Below are 18877 nucleotides of genomic sequence, written 5' to 3'. Positions count from 1 at the left end.
GGCATGGCTCCACCATTGGTTCCTCGTCGGCAGGCCTCGATGAGGAAGCTTTTTCCTTTTGAGGAACGATTTTCGAAGTTTTAGCCATGTAATAGATGAAGAAAAGTGGAAGATGAGGAGAAATACTTGGTATTTTGCAATGGAACGAATAAAAAACCACGGGAATTGGAAACACAAAGATCTAAGGAAGGTGAAGAAACTGAGAAAATTGGAATGAGAACGAGTTGAAGGTATAGTTTAAAAGATGAAGAACGACACATTTATAGGATGAAGGCGACGGTTCAGTACCAGTGGTGGCCGACCATCAACTGACAAGCATTAAATGCCTAGAGAATTGTACGGACGAGATGTTTCGGTCACCCTTGTCACTTACGTCAAGATGATAACATCATGAAAAATCGGGTTAAAAATCTAGGACTCAATTCATTTCTTGTCATTTTACTCTAAAAAAATGAGAGGACTATCTGTATACGATTAAAATAGGACCCTCCCAATTTAACTTATTAACCGAGACTAGGGGATAGATCGAGGATCAACCCCATATCGTATCCGAGAGATGAGGATAGAGTGCCGAGTTTGGGATTCGAGGTACTTGTTGAGATCGAGACCAGTAATGATCGAGTTTGAACGGGACAAGCATCAAGCAAGACCGAATAACGGAAAGGCGAGATATCCGTGACTGGTCGAAGATCATAACGGAAATCTCGAAACAGATCAAATCAAGGGCGGTAGTTTAGCTAATTATGGGATTTCCTTCTATAATTAGAATTGTACCATAAATAGGATTCCTCTACTATATAAAGAGGGTTCTAATCATTTTGTAACCATCTTACATTCACGCATATCAAAACAATATAATACTCTTTTCTCTTATACTCTCTTGTTCAGAGTTTGTTTCTCAACTCTACTCTCACTCATTCAGCTCAACGGTGACCTAGCTCGAGGGTTGAATTGCATTTCAATACTGGTTTGCATTACTTTGTTGTTTATTTCTATTATTAATCATCATATTTATCAATTGGTGCTAGGTGATATTACATATCCTTAAAACCACTTATAAGTTTAATTGTTATCCGATTTTAAGAGTAAACAAGGATTTATGATGGAATCGAATAGCGAATGCACTTGCAGTTAAGATAGCTGGGGGTGGAGGATGGCAGGTTCCATGATCTATTGAACTCCCAAGCAGAGGCAGACATACCTTATACAATGAGAGGTCACTGACACCCATATAGTTCGATAAAAATTCTCTCTCTCTCTCTCTCTATATATATATATATATCGTTAAAAAATAGTACTTTCACCATTTTAATTTAGATGAACTAGTTTGATTCGGCATGAAGTTTAAGAAAAAAAGGAAGACTTTTGAAATTTGTGGTCTTAAAAGCTTAAGGAGGAAAAACTTTGTGGGTCATGACATATATGTGGTTATAAAAGCTTGTCATTAATGGTAAAATAGGTCAAATGAAGAGTTTAAAATTGAATTATTTTCGATTGTAGAAATATGTCATTCTTTTTGGAACAGACTAATAAAGAAAGAGTGTCATTTAAATAGAAACAGAGGGAGTAATATATTAGTAATGACATCCTATATACATAACAAATTTCGGTTGAATGCAAATATGCACCCACTATCTCTAAATTCTAGGTTCGCCTCTAGTCTCAAGTCCCAAGTATAATAAAAAAACCGTTACCATAAATCTAATTTCTTGTAGTGACTTCAAATAAAATTCTAGTAATGCTCCATTGATCTCAGCTAAACAAGCCAACAAATCCTACAAAAAGGATCGGCTTAAAGAAAGGAGTATATATTTACTGTAATAAAAAGAATAGTCATATTATCGAGCGTTAGAGGAGTTTAATCTTTAGCAATGGTAATTTTCATATCAAATCGGATATGATTTCTTGGAAGATAGATACATAATCTATTACAAGTGGTAAAATTATATTATTAATATTAATAAATTTTATACAGTCAGTTTGTAAAAATTAGGGGCCAAAACGAATCAGGTTAATTTTGCTACCGTTTTAATTTCTCTAGGATCCAAAACGAATCTATATTACTCTAATTAATAGTGTTTGACAACACAAAATTCAAGGTGATGAAACAACCGCCACGTCATTGGTACATTCAGCTCATGACCAAATTAGACCGAAAAATAAGAGTGTAAGTGAAGTTGGGAAATTATGTTAGAGTTTAGAATTGAACACAAAGCTTATTATACCGAAGCTTAAGTTATTGGAGTAGTAGATAGATAAAAAAGAGAGAAATATAATAAGATATTACAAACAAAGTAACGGCACGAAGTTGCCCTTTAGGCAGGTGGGATCCGTCTCGTTGTAGTCATCGATTAGAAAACAAGTCGTATTAGTATGCGATTTGAAAACAACATTATTCAAATACAATTTAAAAGTCGCATTCGTCAAACACGATTAATATCAAATGCTATTTAAAAATCGCATTTATTAAATTTGATTTAAAAGTCGAAATACGATTTAAATCGCATTAGCAAATGCGATTAAAAATCAGTTGTATTTAATCAATTGGATCAGTCGCATTTGAAAAAATCATTCAATGTGCCTTGAAAGTTAGCATTTTTATATGTGTCCTGAGACACAAACGTTTACCGTACGTTCTCCAAAAAAAAAATGATGCTCCTCCATCAATCTTACAGCAAAAGGCCAACAAATTCTACACATAGGATCGGCTCTAAAAGAAAAAGACAAACATTGGGATGGAACAAATTCTCCTATTTTTTTACCCATTTCCTTTAGGGTGTCCTAAGGAATCTTGTTCACTCTTATTTATCAAGTTTAAAACATATTCCCAATTAGTAAGTTTATGAAAAGTTATTCGTTGTTGATCAACTTAATTTGATAATATTTAAGACAAATATTGCAACGTCAATTAATGCGAGCAACATAAGATCTACTTCCTCCGTCTCATATTATCTGTCGTATTTCTCTTTTACACATCCCTTAAGAAAATATTAAATATAAAAGGTTTTTGACTATTTTGCCCTTATTTATGTCTTAAGATATATTTTCTTTTCATTTATTACTTACTCATAATTGAGGTATTTGTAGTCTTCAAAAACAATTAATATTAACGGTTGAATAGGAAAAAATAATTAATTTACTCTTGAACTTCTAAAATGATAAATAATTTGAGACAACTATTTTTAGAAACCACGACAGTTAATATGAGTATGAATGTAAGGTATTCACGTAAGAGAGGACCAGATTTTTTCTTTTTGTTTTACTTTTGTCATTAATTACTCATTTCACAAATTATTTTTCAAGACTTCTCAAAATACTATTTCCTCCGGTCCATAATAAGTGACCAATTTGTTTTGGGCACACACATTAAGGAAATACTAAATTCTAGACGAAAATAGTTAGTGTGACTAAACTACCCTTCATTAAATGTTGCACCATACTTATAGTAGCACTTACTTCTCTTCTCAAATGTGAGGAGTAAATGACTTTTTAGGGATACGTACATAAGGATAATTTTGGAAAAACAAATTGAATTTTTTCTTGATTATATAAATGGACACTTATTTTGGACCAAAATAAAAAAACAAATTGGTTACTTATTATGAACCGGAGGGAGTATTATTATTATTATTATGAGTACTATGGTAAAATATACACTTTATTTATTATTTTTTAGAAAGCATGCAATTATGGACAAGTAAAATTGAACGGAGGACATAATAACTTATTTTTATACTATTGATGTAATTTAATTGATTATAACAGATTATTACTATATTGTTTGGGTCTATCATATTTGATTTCTTATCGAAAGTTGTCAATTAAATTAATATTTCTTTTTTGTCGAGAGATCAATTTAACATGATGAATGAAAAAAAATGTACATGGACACAGAAATGAAGCTTATTATATAATGTTATGGGCTGGATCATGCATTTCTCTTCCAATATCCTGTAGAGGCAGGCAGTGATGGAGACTCTGCGTCTCTGCTTCTACAATCTCTTATCCTTCTATCTCTCCGTCTTCGCCACCATTCTCCGTTGGATTCTCACCCCTTTACCCTCCATTAAACGCTTCCCTATCTTTTTCCCTTTCATCGACGCTTACATTTCCTTATTATTCCGCTTCTCCAATCTCTCGCCATGCACCCTCGATTTAGACGAGCAGACCACCGTCCACTTCTGGGCCCCTAATCATCGCCATTTCAACAAGCCTAATCTCGTCTTGATCCACGGTTACGGCGGCGACGCTAAGTGGCAATTCATGTACCAAGTCAAATCCTTAGCTCAATCGTTCAATTTATATATTCCGGACCTTCTCTTCTTCGGGAAATCGTATACGACCCGACCCGAACGAACTGAGGAATTTCAAGCGAAATGCGTAGTGGAAGGGTTAAAGGGACTGGGAGTAAAAAAGTGTTCGATGTTTTCCATTAGCTACGGCGGATTTGTGGGGTATAAAATGGCGGAAATGTATCCGGAATTGGTGGAGAAAGTGGTGATACTGAGTAGTGGAGTTGGGTGCACGAAAGAACAGAAGGAGGAGCAGTTGAAAAGGATAGGAAGAGATCCGGTGGAATTGCTGATACCAGCAAAACCGGAGGATTTGCATGTGCTGGTGAACATGTCAATTTACAAGTATAATCCTTTCAAGTGGGCCCCTGATGCTTTTCTCCAGGAATTCATCGATGTGAGTTGCGTTCAATACTACAGCTAATCCCTCCTTTTAATTTTAAGAGCCCGTTTGGCCATGAAATTCTTTTTACCTTTTTTTAAAAAAATTTATTTTTTTACTTTTTTTTGTAATTAGAATGGCCATAAAATTTTTAATTTTTACTTGAAGATGAATTTTGAAATTTTGAAATTTTTAAAAAAATTCCAAAAGCTGTTTTTCAGAATTTAACTTAGATTACTCACAAAAATTCAAAGACAACCCAAAATTATATTAATGTGCAAACACAACTCTAATTTTTAAATACCATTTTCATTTGATTTTTTTTCCCGGAATTTTACAATTCTTTTGTCCTAACGCCCTCTAAGGAATACTATTTCTTTTTTAGTTTGTTCGTATAAAAAATAATACTTCATATATTTCAATTTATATTTGTTAATTTGCCTAAGCAACGTTTAAGAAAGTAACAAAACCTTTAGATCTTGGGATCTTCAATACTCCATGTGAAAATTGGAGTTAAAGAGTTATTAAATATAGAAAGAAGCGTTCCTTTTTAAGGAGTAATATTTTTAAAATTTAAAAATTAATTTTAAACTTTTCATTGTACTCTTAATGTCATGATTTTATAGCCATACAAACGTCATGTTATATTTAAATTTATAAATTTCTAATTTTTATTTATTGATTTAAAATTTCGAGTACAAATAAATAGGTCGACGTCGAATAAAAAAAAAGAGAACGAAAAAGGAGGGAACAGTATATTAGTCCAGCAATACACTTTTTTTGCCAAAAGTGTGATGCAAAACGAATTCCGTGCAGCATTCCAATAATTGGTATAGCTACTCCACTACATTTTTGGTAATGAAAGTGTCGTTCTGGTATTTTGTTCCTACATGCCATTAGTTACTTAAAAGCACTATAGGTGAGCATGTCAAATCGATTTCAAATTTATTCCATAAATCTAAAATCCGTCAAATCTACTGGAATACATTAAAAAAAATTCTTTTAATATACTGGAATACATCCGCCAAATCTACAAGCAAGGCTTGTGCCTTAGGCCCCCAAATTTGGGGGGCACCAATTTTTTTAAGAAATAATATGTTTATAGGTATTTAAAAGTTTAATATTTAGTACTTAAGTAGAGTTTTTCTATAATAGTTGCCTCAAAGAAAATAAGTTTTTCAAAATTATAATTGATAAAATCTTACCTAAGATCAACAATGTCTCAAGAAAGATTAAATATGTTAGCTATACTATCAATTGAAAAGGAATTATTAGAGAAAATCAATTATAAAAAAATTATTAACAACTTTGGATCTAAAAAAGCTAGAAAAATAGACTTCAAATAAAAATATATTCTATAACATTTTTTTAAAGATTTAGGTCTCACGTTAAACTTTGGCTTTAAGCCACACATGTATTTGAGCTCAGGTTCGCTCTAACGTTGTTCCAAGTAAGGCTTATGCCTTAGACCCCCAAATTTGGAGGCCCATTTTTAAAAAAATATAGGTTTATAAGTATTTAACAAAAAAATATTTAGTACTTTATATACAAAAGTAGAGTTTTTTTTATAGCAGTTGCCTCAAAGAAAAGAAGTTTTACAAGATTATAATTGATAAATCCTAACCTGAGATTAACAATGTCTCAAGATAAATTAAATGGATTGGCTATATTATCAAATGAAAATAAATTATTAGAGGAAATCGATAATAAAAAAATCATTAACAACTTTGCATCTCAAAAAGATCGAAAAATAGACTTCAAATAAAAATATGTATCATACCTTTCTTTTAAAAACTTAGGTCTCACATTGAACTTTGGCTTTAGGTCACACATGTGTTTAAGCTGCCCGTGCACCCAGGCCTGAGCAATAGTGCAATGCAAGGGCGACATGTGAAGGCCTAGGTAGCAAGCTACCTTGATGAACCCCTTAAAAAATTGAGTTAATATCGTATCGGCCGATGATCTGTCAGATATTAAACTGATAAGATCAATGTTCTAACATATTAGCCATTAGAGGGTAGAAGGTTAATGTGGCACTAAAAAGTTGCAACCAAATAGAACATTCTTCTTGGATTCTGCACCAATATGAGTCATCGTTCAAGTCTTCAAGATTGCTGAGACCTAAAAGGTATTTTTTTTAAGGTAATGTGCAGAAGTTACCTGAAGGAGAAGCAAGAGCTAGTGTACCACTTGCTGTCCGATCATACAGATTGCATATTGCCCATCTTAACTCAGGTCAAATTCCTCTTAGGACAAAATAGCAAAACTTTCTTGGTTGTTCAATCATTCTATTGACTATTTACATAACCAAGAAAGAACTTTGTTGCTTTGGTGTGTATAGGAAACAATGCTTATTTGGGGTGATAAAGACAGAGTTTTCCCTCTTATGTTCGGCCAACAATTGCAAAGGTACTTTACTCTCCACTTTTTTTCTTCTTATTTTTAAGAGGATCTATAGTGTTTCCACACTGCCCCTCTAGTGTGACTCGAACCCAGGACCTAACGGTGCTGAGCAAGCCTCACTTGTCTTACTCTCCGCTTCTCTTCATGATCTTATGTTTAAAGTGGACACCTAGACTGTTACTACTGAATTTCATATATCTTAACTTGCAGACATCTGGGGCCTAGAGCGAAACTGGAAATAATCAAGAACACAGGACATGCAGCGAACATCGAATCTCCTGATTCAGTCAATGCTTTGATTAAAGCGTTTATCTTGCAGAGTAACCAAGAAGAGGATCATGTCAAGTTCACGTGATGTTTTCATCAAAGCATGCACATAAATGGTTGCATCTAGTTGACACAATGGAATTAATCCTGTCAATGTCGATGTTTCTAGGCTTATTTATCTGTTATTGCCTCCCTGTTTATAAATTATTAACTGTTAATGGGACTTTCAAGCATGAAGAACTATCGTAAAAGTTATTAAACGAGATAAATAGCTTCAACCTAAAAGCATTCAGCTTAATCAGGATTAGTTTAAACAATGTTAAACTATCCACATGGACCAAGCACATACGTATAATCAATTGCTAGAGAAATACTAGATGATTTTTGACTTGTTGCCTCTGCAAATACACTAATCAGTATATTGTCTAACATGGTAGGCAGATACACGAGGAACTACACTTTTGATTACTTGACAGTTCATACATTCCTGAAACTAAAATTGAGTTGCTCTACAATTGATTGGAATTTCAAATTCTCATGTCTTCCATAATGAACAGAAAGAAATAGGCTGCCCTTTCCACCATAGATCAACACAGCCATCTCTCTCTTCAACTCTAATCTCCCAATTGCTATCATACTTCCTCAACAACGCCCGAGCTCCATCAATGGCATCCTCTCCAAACACTTCCTTTACAAAGCCAACACTCCTCATTCTTTCACACCATTTCTCCTTCCTTTCATTCATTTCTCCCATATTTGTCAATGCGTTTGCAGCTTCCCCTTCCATCATCCTCCTTTCTTCGCTCTCACGTCCTTTGTACGCTACACTTGTCGAGTCCAAAAACCTCCATAAGTACTCCACTCGCCTCGAGAACGTTGTCGTGAAGTCCCCACAACTGTTGCAGCTACAATCTATATTGTTCTCGCTCACAACTACTCCTTTCGGGTCCAAACTCTTCAGTATTCTCAAGAACTCCGTTCGGTCATCCGGGTTATTGTGATGCAAATTGTGGAGTCTAAACTGAGCACAAGTGACTAATATTTCGTCCTCTGAAGAATTGATGACTTGGGAATTAAGATTCTGTAGAGGGAAATTGTCCAGTCTGTTGATCTGTAGATTGATGTTGATAGCCTTAGCAAAAGCTAGCAGTTGCGATGAAAAATTGTAACCAGGCGGGCCGATCACAAATGGGGTGCCTCCTAATTCTGCGTTCTCTACGGTGGGCGTAATAACCGTTAGTCTAACTAACGGTGGTGGCCCACCTGATCGTCGAGTCAACTCTTCAAGAAGAGTTGGCCACTGAACGCCGTGAGAGACTCCAATATCAAGGATGTGAAGGTTCTTTAGCTTATCGTGTTCTCCAAGAATTTGTAGAACGGCTGAGTTTGCGATGTTATTCGGGATTCGAAACCAGGGATTAATATCATTGAAATTGATCAACGAGTCCCTGAAGAATTTGTGATTTGCAGAAGCGAAATTTGTAACACCAACGGATGAAGAGGATGAGCCAGGGGAAGAGAGATGATGTGTCAGCGCGCGGAGTCCATGAGCCGCGAGCCTATGGTTTGCGTCGCATGTGAACGACGCGAGCTCGTGGAGAACGTACAACAGATGTTGCACGCGGTTCATGTTACCAACAGTAATAGCTGCAGCACAAGGGTTGAGCAAATGCTCTGCCCATCTTCCTTCTTTATTGCTACAGTTATTTGTTGTGGATTTGTTTGTTACTCTCTTGTGTCCTGTTGATTTCTTCATTTCGTCGGCCTCATTAGTGTGACGGTTCCGATTCTTCCTTGACACCTTTGGATTATGATCAGATTCAGAGCCTGATGTTTTCCTCTTCTTGGACAGATCCAAAATGATAGGCTCGGGAGGAATTGTGCTAGTTGCTGCGTTGACCGGGGAGCTATAGTTGAATGAGGTACAAATATTGTTGTCGATGATATCGTGATTAACGATATGCTTATCTTGATTTGGAGGAATCCACCATGAGTCTCCATAGAAATTGAAATCCTCGGGGTAATTATAAGGTTCGTCAAGGAAGGATGGAACATCAGATAAAGTATCTAGCCACTCTGAGATGGGGTCGGAATTGGAATTAGGCTCAGGCTCGTCAATGGTCATTGTATCAAAAAACGATGATAGGAGAGACTATTTTGGTGTTTGATCATTGGCTATGCAAATAGAGAAGAGTTTATGATGTTACTATGTGTGTGTTATTATTATTAGACACTCAGGTGCTAAAAGAAATGAGAGCAAAAGGTTTTTTCTAGCGAAAAGAGACAGAACTGGGCATATTTAAGGGATCAAGTTGCTGTTATTTTGGAAGTTATTATGCTGTTGTATTCAGATATTATTATTTTTAAAGCTGGCAATCTTGTCTCTGATTCGTGCTGTTATTTGACTTATTTTCTGGCGTGTCACGATTGTTAAAGAGTTCAATGAACAACACAATTGGAGACACTAAATTATTATTCGGCAAAGAGCCAAATATAGAAAATGTTTAAATATACCCTTTGTTATACTTTGGGTTCAAATGTCAGTGTCACGTATGATTGAATGTCCATTTTGGACAAACTTAACAAAAAACGGGTATATTTGAACCAATAATATAACGATATGAATATATTTGGACTCAAAGTATAACGACCAGTGGCGAAGCCACATTGAACCAAGAGGTATCAAGCAACACCCCTTCGCCGGAAAAAATTGCATTATATTACTAGATAATTTTTTTATTTTATGTATATTTACTATACGTTGACTCCCCTTAATTTTTCGATGTATCTAATTATTTATATTTTGACACCCCTTCATGAAAATTTTGGCTCCGCCACTGTACATCTAGTGGGAGTGTTATTTGAACTCAAAGTATTAAGAGGGGTACATTTAAACCTACTCAAAGTATAAAGAGGGGTACATTTAAACCTTTTCTGATAGTACAAAGGTATATTTGACACTTTTCCGATTATTATTTATCTAAGTTTGTGGGATTGAATCAGCCTCTCTACCTGCATTAGGAGGGGTAAGGTCTGCGTACAGATTACCCTCCCCAGACCCTACATCTTGGGATCAAACTGGATTTGTTGTGGTTGTTGTTGTAAGTTTGTGGGATTGTGACAGGTTTTGTGTTAGAAATTTCAGGGGACGGCAAACTCTTCATCATACTGAATAAATTAGTGTTTTTTTGTTTGATTATGCCTTCTCCAGTCCATTGGGTTATGCACTTTTTGGCATTTTTTTTTTCAAATCCAAAAATTGACCTCTAAACAACTTTCAATACTTGTCTTTTTCCAAGAAAATAACTATTTTTACGCGCTGATCTGAATCGTCCTATTTGTTGGACAAAGATCGACCAATGATACTATCATCAATACCATGAATAAACTATGTTACAAGTTCTCCTTTACAAATAGACCAAAGTTGTCTTTTGGACAACCTTTGTCGCACAAAGATCAACTAATAGTCCTATCATCCGCTTACATGTTTTTATTTTTTTGGTAACAACTGTCAATATTACCATACCAACAAATATGAGTTCACAATACACGTAAAGAGCACCTAACCACACATCCACCTTCTAGGAAGACTAATGTGAAGAATTAGGCCTCAGAGATGACTTTCTAGTTACACATGATTTTTTGTATCAGTTTATTGTTCCTATAGTTTCTCCTAGTTTAGATTAGAAGGTCTAATTTATGTACAATTTCCTTCTGAATCTGTACTACAACTAACTCAATATTTACACTTTATTTCTTGAAAATGGCCCACTTCCTTGCCCTCCACGTATGATAGATGATAGCACTTCATATAGCCGTTGTTGTTTCCTTAGTTGCTTGCTTCCAATGCTAGCTTCTGATTCTTTCTATTACCTTCTTCACCTCTCCTGCCTGGAGTTGAATGCTTAGTCAGCTTTCCATTTCCTTACGAAGAGCACTGGTCCGTGCACATTCTGCAAATAGATGTAGAGGAGTTTCTGTTGTGTGTACTAGATAGGCAACATTCACTGTTATCCACTTGAATACTTAGTTGTCGAAGTCTATCTTTCGTCAAGAGTTTGTTCTGTACATCTAACTATATAATAAACCGATGTTTTGGTTGAGCAATAGCAGTCCACACCAGGTCAGTAGTAGCCCATTTTATAAGATTACCTTTGAGAGCAATGTAGCTTCCTGTAATAGAATATCTTCCAGTAGAATTCAACATGTATTTGCCATTTAAGTACCAGGTGATAATGTCATCAATTTAACTTCTTCCAATACCAGCTGCAATACAGAGGGGGCCTATGTGTCCAGATATTATTGTCATGCCTCATATATACACCATGGACCCACTTCACCCATAAGGAGTCCTGTTTCTTTGATAACTTCCATATAAGCTTGCCAACAACTGCAATATTTCATTGTCGACAACTCTTAATATTAAGTCCCCCAAACTTTTAAGGCACATACATCTTATCCCAAAATATTAGTGGTGTCTTCTTCTTCTCTTCTGTACCTCCCCATAAGTTCTCCCCACATAGCTTATCAACTTCTTTAAGCACACTCTGAGGAAGTATAAATACGCCCCTCCAAAAATTATGTTTGGAGAAGAGTACTGCATTAATTAGTTATAATCTCCCACTTTATTCTCTAAGTGATCTTATCAGTCAATTGATGACAATTAAGTTTGTTCCACTTCTTTGAAAAAAATGGTAGTCCTAGATACTTGATAGGGAAGGTCCCAATTGTGCATCCAGTTATTCCCAGTAGCCTCTTCTTAGTTGATTCATCTACCCCTACAACAAATATGCTTGATTTTTTCACGTTTGCTATCAAGCCTGTAACCTTGGTGAAGTGATCTAGTGCCTCCATTAATCTTTTGACAGATTTCTCTTAGCCTTTGCATAAGAGCATTAAATTATCAGCAAACACCAAGTGAGTGAGCTTGAGCTGTTTACATATTGGGTGAAACTTAAAATCTGGAAGTTCACTCATACTTAAGTGTTCTTGACAAATATTCTATAACTAGTATAAATAGGAGGGGAGACATGGGACCCCCCTGCCTTAGTCCTCTTCTCCCCTCAAAATAGCCATTCCCTTCTCCATTAACAATGATATAATACTTTGTTGAGGTTACACACTCCATCACAAGCTCGACAAATTTCTATAGAAACTCAGAGCCATTTAATGCCTCTTTTATAAATTTCCAGCTCACCAAGTCATATGCTTTCCTTAAGTCAATCTTCATAAGGCATTTAGAGATTGTTTTTCTGTTATAATGTCTTGGAAGGTCGTGGCAAACAAAGACATTATGCACCATCGATTTTTTCGGCTGTCTGATTTTCAGACAACAGATGGCGAATCCCTTCTTAAAGCTTCAAGCATATAAGTTTTTATATCACCTTATAGATCACATTATGACATGAAATTGGTCTGTATTGACTATAAGTTTTAGGAGTTGATATGGAATGAGTGCAATATTGGTGGCATTTATTTGTTTCAGAAGTTGGCCAGTTTGGAAAAACGCCAGCACTGCCTCTGCTACATCCTTTCCTACCATACTCCATGCTGCTCTGAAAAAATCACTTCCATAACTATTAGAATATAAAGCAAAGGAATAAAGGAGATATGAATATTCTGCTCATGATATTTTATTCAATAATCAAAGCCATATTTATACATGAATTTATAACTGAAAAGTTTTAAAGAAAAGCAGAAAAATCAGCTGCAGATTATCCCTAACAGCTATATCCTAACAAATAGCAACAGAAAGATAAGATTCTGCTAACAGTTACAAGCTTATTTATCTCAACAACTTCCTTGCTTTGAGCAGATTTTGAAATTCAGCAGCTATGCAAAATTTCCAGCTGTTGAGGCAGTAATTTCAACAATAACCATCCGGCCTGGGACTCTTATTGACGTCAATACTAAAGACAGCCTTCTTAACATCCCCTTCAATGAAAGGCCTGAGTATGTTCAACCGATGCTCCTCTGTTAGTATTGGACCATTCCTTAACATTGTTGTCTTCCATTGTGATCTTTATAGGGCAGTGATCACTAATTCCCTCTGCAAAATATACTGCTTTATATGTAGGCATGCTATGCAGCCATTCATTCTTGATAAACATCCAATCTATTTTTGAGTATAACCTTTGACCTCCCCCTTTATCATTCCAGGTAAATCTCTGGACATTATGAGCTAACTCCATCAAACCACTCTTATCTAATATTGACTTTATCAGGTTACATGTTGATCCAATGATTTCTTTAAAGTTCAATCCAAAGGGTAACATCCCAAAGTTACGACGCTAATTTTAGTCTTTGAAGGTTATCAAAAATATTTTTTTAATTAAAAATTTACTTGGTGAAGAAGCACCTTCATTGCGTCAATAATCTTTTTTCAACAATTAAGGTGCGGAATGTGCACCTCTTTTAATATAACCTTATTTAGTTTAATATTGCAGAAAATGTTAAGATAACCAACGAATGATGAATCAACGATTGTGGTAGCAACAACTTGGACATAAATAGAAATAAAAGTCTAAACTTTGTAAATTGTCTATTGAAAGAAGCTTCTAAATATGTTACTCCCTCATAGTAGGATTTTGGGTTAAAAACTTACCCAAACTCCACACTAAGAGCTTATATATCAAAGGAATAGATGAATTAATGACATGTTTGCACATAAACTTCTCTCAGAACACATGCTTTTATGGACTACTTTGATTTTAGAGATTTTACTTCGCCATTAACTAAAGACAAGGGGGAAGCTTATAGCTGTATTGGTCAAAATGTGACCATCACGACCAGGTTGCCCACGACCTCCTTTTTTCAGCAATCGGGTAGTGAAAGTCAACAGAGTCCTCTCCATTTCTCCTCCGAGACACCCGACAAACCGAAAAGAGCAACGCCTAGAGCTACGACCAGAATGCACTATTGACCAAAACGCGTCAAGTCACATTGAGAGTAAAGAGATTTCGACTATATATATAGCGCAGGAAGGCTTTCGAGGAGGGGGATTCCCTTAGAAGGGAAAAGAAAAGAAAAGCTCCAATCCTATATCCTAAGAGGAGAAACAATTGTAATTCTCTCTTCTCATCGAGTGATATTAAATTTTAATAAGATTATCGATATTTCCTTTGCTAGTTATGCAATCATCATTACTAAATCTTTCAATCTGGAATTAACTAAGTTTGACTAGGATTTACCTCTTCATCTTTGATTGATTTGCTCAAAAAATTGTCTTAACATCTTTTGAATCAAACAATTTGGCGCCGTCTATGGGGATTTCCTAGTGAAAACTCCTAGTTTTTCCCAGATCAAAGCCGAGGAACACAATCATTCGCCAAGAGAAACACGAAAGAGGAATCTAACTCACGCGAGACATGGGAATAGCGCGTTGAGGGAAGGCAAAACAAATGAATTCGCGAAACCTGGAATTCCTCGCCCCATCAGCTGCGAGTATCCTGAACAAGGCAAACAATGCTACAATCCAACTCCCCCCCCCAACCGGACCACCGGATGGGAGCGAAGAGCATATCACCCCCACCTCCCACACTTCGTCAAAGTAAGCACGTAAGATCCGCGTGGGCGAACGTACGCAAGGACACCTAGATTGAAGAACAAAAATCACTTCGATGCAGCTGAAACCCTCCCTGCCGGCAGCATCTCCGAGATGAACGGCCGGAGTCAGACAGGAAAAGTATAATGCGCGCACAGCGCGAGCCTATGCGAGACGTCGACGCCTGGTGTCCACCAGTGTTGAACCATCTGATGCAAACAATACTAAACAAACTAGGACTTCCACGGAAGATACCCGACCCTCCATAAAAAGAAGAGGTTCGACCTCGCTCGAACAACGATGGGTTGTTATTTCGATAAGTTCGGTTAACACCCTACAAGACCAAGGGCCTTCGCCATCAAACGAAAGAAGGGGTTCGACCTCGCTCGAACATAGACGGGCTGTTATTTCAATAAGTTCGAAATAACACCCTTTAAGGCCAAGGGCCTTCGCCATCAAAGAAAAAGGAAAGGTTTGACCTCGCTCGAACTTCGACAAGCTGTTATTTCGATAAGTTCAAAATAATACCCTTTAAGGCCAAGGACCTTCGCCATCAAATAAAAGAAAGGTTCGACCTCGCTCGAACAATGACGGGCTATTATTTCAATAAGTTTGAAATAACACCCTTTAAGGCAAGGGCCTTCGCCATCAAATAAAAGAGAGGTTCGACCTCGCTCGAACAACGATGGGCTATTATTTCGATAAGTTCGAAATAACTCCCTTCAAGGACAAGGGCCTTCGCCATCAAACAAAAGAAGGGGTTCAACCTCGCTCGAACGACAACGAGCTATTATTTTGATAAGTACGAAATAACACACTTTAAGGCCAAGGGCCTTCCCCATCAAATAAAAGAGAGGTTCGACCTCACTCGAACATCGACGGGCTGTTATTTTGATAAGTTCGAAATAACACCCTTTAAGGTCAAGGGCCTTCGCTATCAAACAAAAAGGAAAGGTTCGACCTCGCTCGAACGTCGATGGGCTGTTATTTAGATACATTTGAAATAATATCCTTTAAGTCCAAGGGCCTTCGCCATCAAAGAAAAAGGAATGGTTCGACCTCGCTGGAACGTCGACGGGGTGTTATGTCGATAAGTTCGAAATAACACCCTATTAGGCCAAGGGCCTTCGCCATCAAAGAAAAAGGAAAGGTTCGACCTCGCTCGAACTTTGACGGGTTGTATTTCGATAAGTTCGAAATAACACCCTTTAAGGCCAAGGTCCTTCGCCATCAAATAAAAGAAAGGTTCGACCTCGCTCGAACAACGATTCGATAAGTTCGAAATAACACCCTTTAAGGCAAGGGCCTTCGCCATCAAATAAAAGAGAGGTTCGACCTCGCTCAAACAACGACAAGTTGTTATTTCGATAAGTTCGAAATAACACCCTTCAAGACAAAGGGCCTTCGCCATGAAACGAAAGAAGGGGTTCGACCTCGCTCGAACATCGACGGGATGTTATTTCGATAAGTTCAAAATAACACCCTTTAAGGCCAAGGGCCTTCGCCATCAAATAAAAGAGAGGTTCGACCTCGCTCGGACAACGACGAGCTGTTATTTCGATAAGTTTGAAATAACACCCTTTAAGGTCGAGGGCCTTCGCCATCAAATAAAAGAGAGGTTCTACCTCGCTCGAACAACGACGGGTTGTTATTTCGATAAGTTCGAAATAACACCCTTTAAGGTCGTGGGCCTTTGCCATCAAATAAAAGAGAGGTTCGACCTCTCTCGAACAATGACGGGTTGTTATTTCGATAAGTTCGAAATAATACCCTTTAAGGCCAAGGGCCTTCGCCATCAAATAAAAGAAAGGTTCGACCTCGCTCGAACAACAACGGGTTGTTATTTCGATAAGTTCGAGATAACACCCTTTTAGGCCAAGGGCCTTCGTCAAAAAAGAGAGGTCTTAGCCTCAATCAAATGGCCACAGGCCGACATTTCGATAAATTTGAAACAGCATCGTTAAGGGTCGAAAATCACTGGAAGAAAAGAAAAATCGAGACTCGTGAGGCGAGCCTCTATCTTGCACCAAAACCATGAACAACTCGAATAAAAAGTGAATTACAAGGCAAACAACGAAGAAGAAAACTTTTATTTTTGCAATGTCACAACGCGGGCTATCACCATTTACATACGGCCCAGGCCAACCAATATAAAAAAAAGAAGAAGGAACGAACAGACGACAATCAACAAATAAAATAAAAATAAAAACAAAGGACAACATTCTTCATTCGGCGTCATCACCGTCGTCGTCATCACCACTATCATCGCCATCTCCATGAGGTTCACCATTATGATCATCCGTGCCCCCATTGGCTTCGGGTCACCGCGTCATATCCACAGTTGATGCGAGCCTCACGAGCCTTCTCTCGCGCTTCTTCGTAAGCGGCCTCGGTGCTCCCTTCCCACAAACCTTTATATATGTCCCGCTGGGCTTCATCATAAACCTAGAGCTTGTGCATTTGGCGAGGAAGAGGATGACTCAACCTGGGCCTGTAGTCGTGCATTTTCTGCCTCCAAGGCCATGACCCGATCTCCCAAAATCGACGCATCCTGATCAATCATTCCAATGCGATTCTCGAGCCTCGCCTCCCTAAGGGTAGTCGTCACTCTCTCCGACTCTTGTTCAGATTGGAGTACACGGATGGTTTCCTCCAAGGCCGCGGCCTTCGCCAAAGCCTTATACCAATCTCTCTCGATGCTTTCCAAACCGGTGACTTTGCTCTCCATCGCGGTCAACTTTCTCATCCACTATGTGCTCATCGCCTCCACCTTAACCAAGTTCTGGTCCATCTCTGACTGCATTGACCTCAGCCTGCCCTGCAAATGCTCACACTCTGCCGTGATCCCCTTGCCCAACTCGAGCTCCTCATCCTTGATGCGAAGTTGCTCCTCGAGTTTACTCTTACTACGGATCGTGTGCATCAACTCCTGATCCCTTTTTCCAACTCCTCACCAAGAGCCCGATTGTGGAGATCCGTCTTCAACCGCTCATGCATATCGCGGCATCTATCACGGTAGCGACGGTACTTCTCCAGCATCTTTAGGAAAATCCTTGCTCGGACGTTAGCCCTACGAATGCTTTCTACTTCTACCATGTATGTCTGAAAATCACAAAGACGGGGTTAAACTAATGCTTTTGAATAGGGGGAAAGCTTAAAGCAAAAACAAAATGCAATGCACCCTCAATCCCATGATGGCCACCTCGTCCCTCAACTCAGCATCAGGGACATCCCGAAGGGACTCATTCTCAACTTCTGAGCACAACAGGCTGAACTGCGGAACCAAATCTCCCCTTCCGCCAAGAGGTTAACACTAGAAGGGATCCGAAGAATACAGGCCGAACCCCCCGCATTAACCACCGAGTGAGTAAGGCCCTCCTCAAACATCCTGACATTGTTGGGATCCAGGTCTGACTCGGATTCATACTCGTCAACCACCAAGCCCTTTCCCCTTTCCGCTACCGAAAGAGGACCACGATGATAAGTTAGGATTTTAACGTTTTATTGCCCCTGCTTGCCTATGCTTTTAATATAAATTGCTACAAATTAGTTCCTAAATGCTCACAAGTTATACTTGATTGAAGGTTTGATCGACAAAGTGATGAAATGTTAAAGATCGGCTCAAAAAGGAGTGAAACCTGCTCAAGTACTAAAGGCCAAGAGAATTGAAGAAAAAAGGGGCCTAGTGCGGACCGCACAACAGTCGGCCGTACTAGGAGGTTCAGAAACTTGACATATTCAGGCTAAAAGGCACGCGACCGCGGTAGGATCTTCGCGGTCCGCGGTGGAACTTCTCGGCCGCACTCCTGCGCTGTGCGGTCTACATTCATAGTTCAGGGAAGGGCATTTTGATCACGCGGTCCGCGGTCACGACTGCGCGGACTGCGCCAGTTGACATCGCGGCCGTGGTACACTGCCACGCGGTCTGCGTCCCCCAGCTCAAGTCATCAAACAATTGAAGTTCAAGAGCCAGTGCGGCCGCGGTCCATT

The 18877-nt window shown here is 38.1% G+C and overlaps 2 protein-coding genes across 2 annotated transcripts; one reads left to right on the top strand and one right to left on the bottom strand.

Annotated features, from left to right (window-relative positions):
- The first annotated feature begins 3841 nt into the window (after positions 1 to 3841).
- Positions 3842 to 7522, top strand: LOC107761651 (uncharacterized). The gene is made up of 4 exons (XM_016579897.2): positions 3842 to 4689; positions 6817 to 6909; positions 7016 to 7083; positions 7288 to 7522. The coding sequence occupies exons 1-4, from the start codon at positions 3970 to 3972 to the stop codon at positions 7430 to 7432; spliced, it is 1026 nt and encodes a 341-aa protein (XP_016435383.1). The 5' UTR covers positions 3842 to 3969; the 3' UTR covers positions 7433 to 7522.
- Positions 7523 to 7722: 200 nt separating this feature from the next.
- LOC107761650 (protein NODULATION SIGNALING PATHWAY 1-like) lies at positions 7723 to 9651 on the bottom strand. The gene has a single exon (XM_016579896.2). It carries the CDS (start codon positions 9467 to 9469, stop codon positions 7880 to 7882), a length of 1590 nt encoding a protein of 529 aa, XP_016435382.1. The 5' UTR covers positions 9470 to 9651; the 3' UTR covers positions 7723 to 7879.
- Positions 9652 to 18877: the final 9226 nt, after the last annotated feature.

The sequence above is a fragment of the Nicotiana tabacum genome, chromosome 6 (genome assembly GCF_000715075.1).
Source record: "Nicotiana tabacum cultivar K326 chromosome 6, ASM71507v2, whole genome shotgun sequence".
NCBI lineage: Eukaryota > Viridiplantae > Streptophyta > Magnoliopsida > Solanales > Solanaceae > Nicotiana > Nicotiana tabacum.
This window is presented reverse-complemented; position numbering and strand designations above follow the sequence as displayed.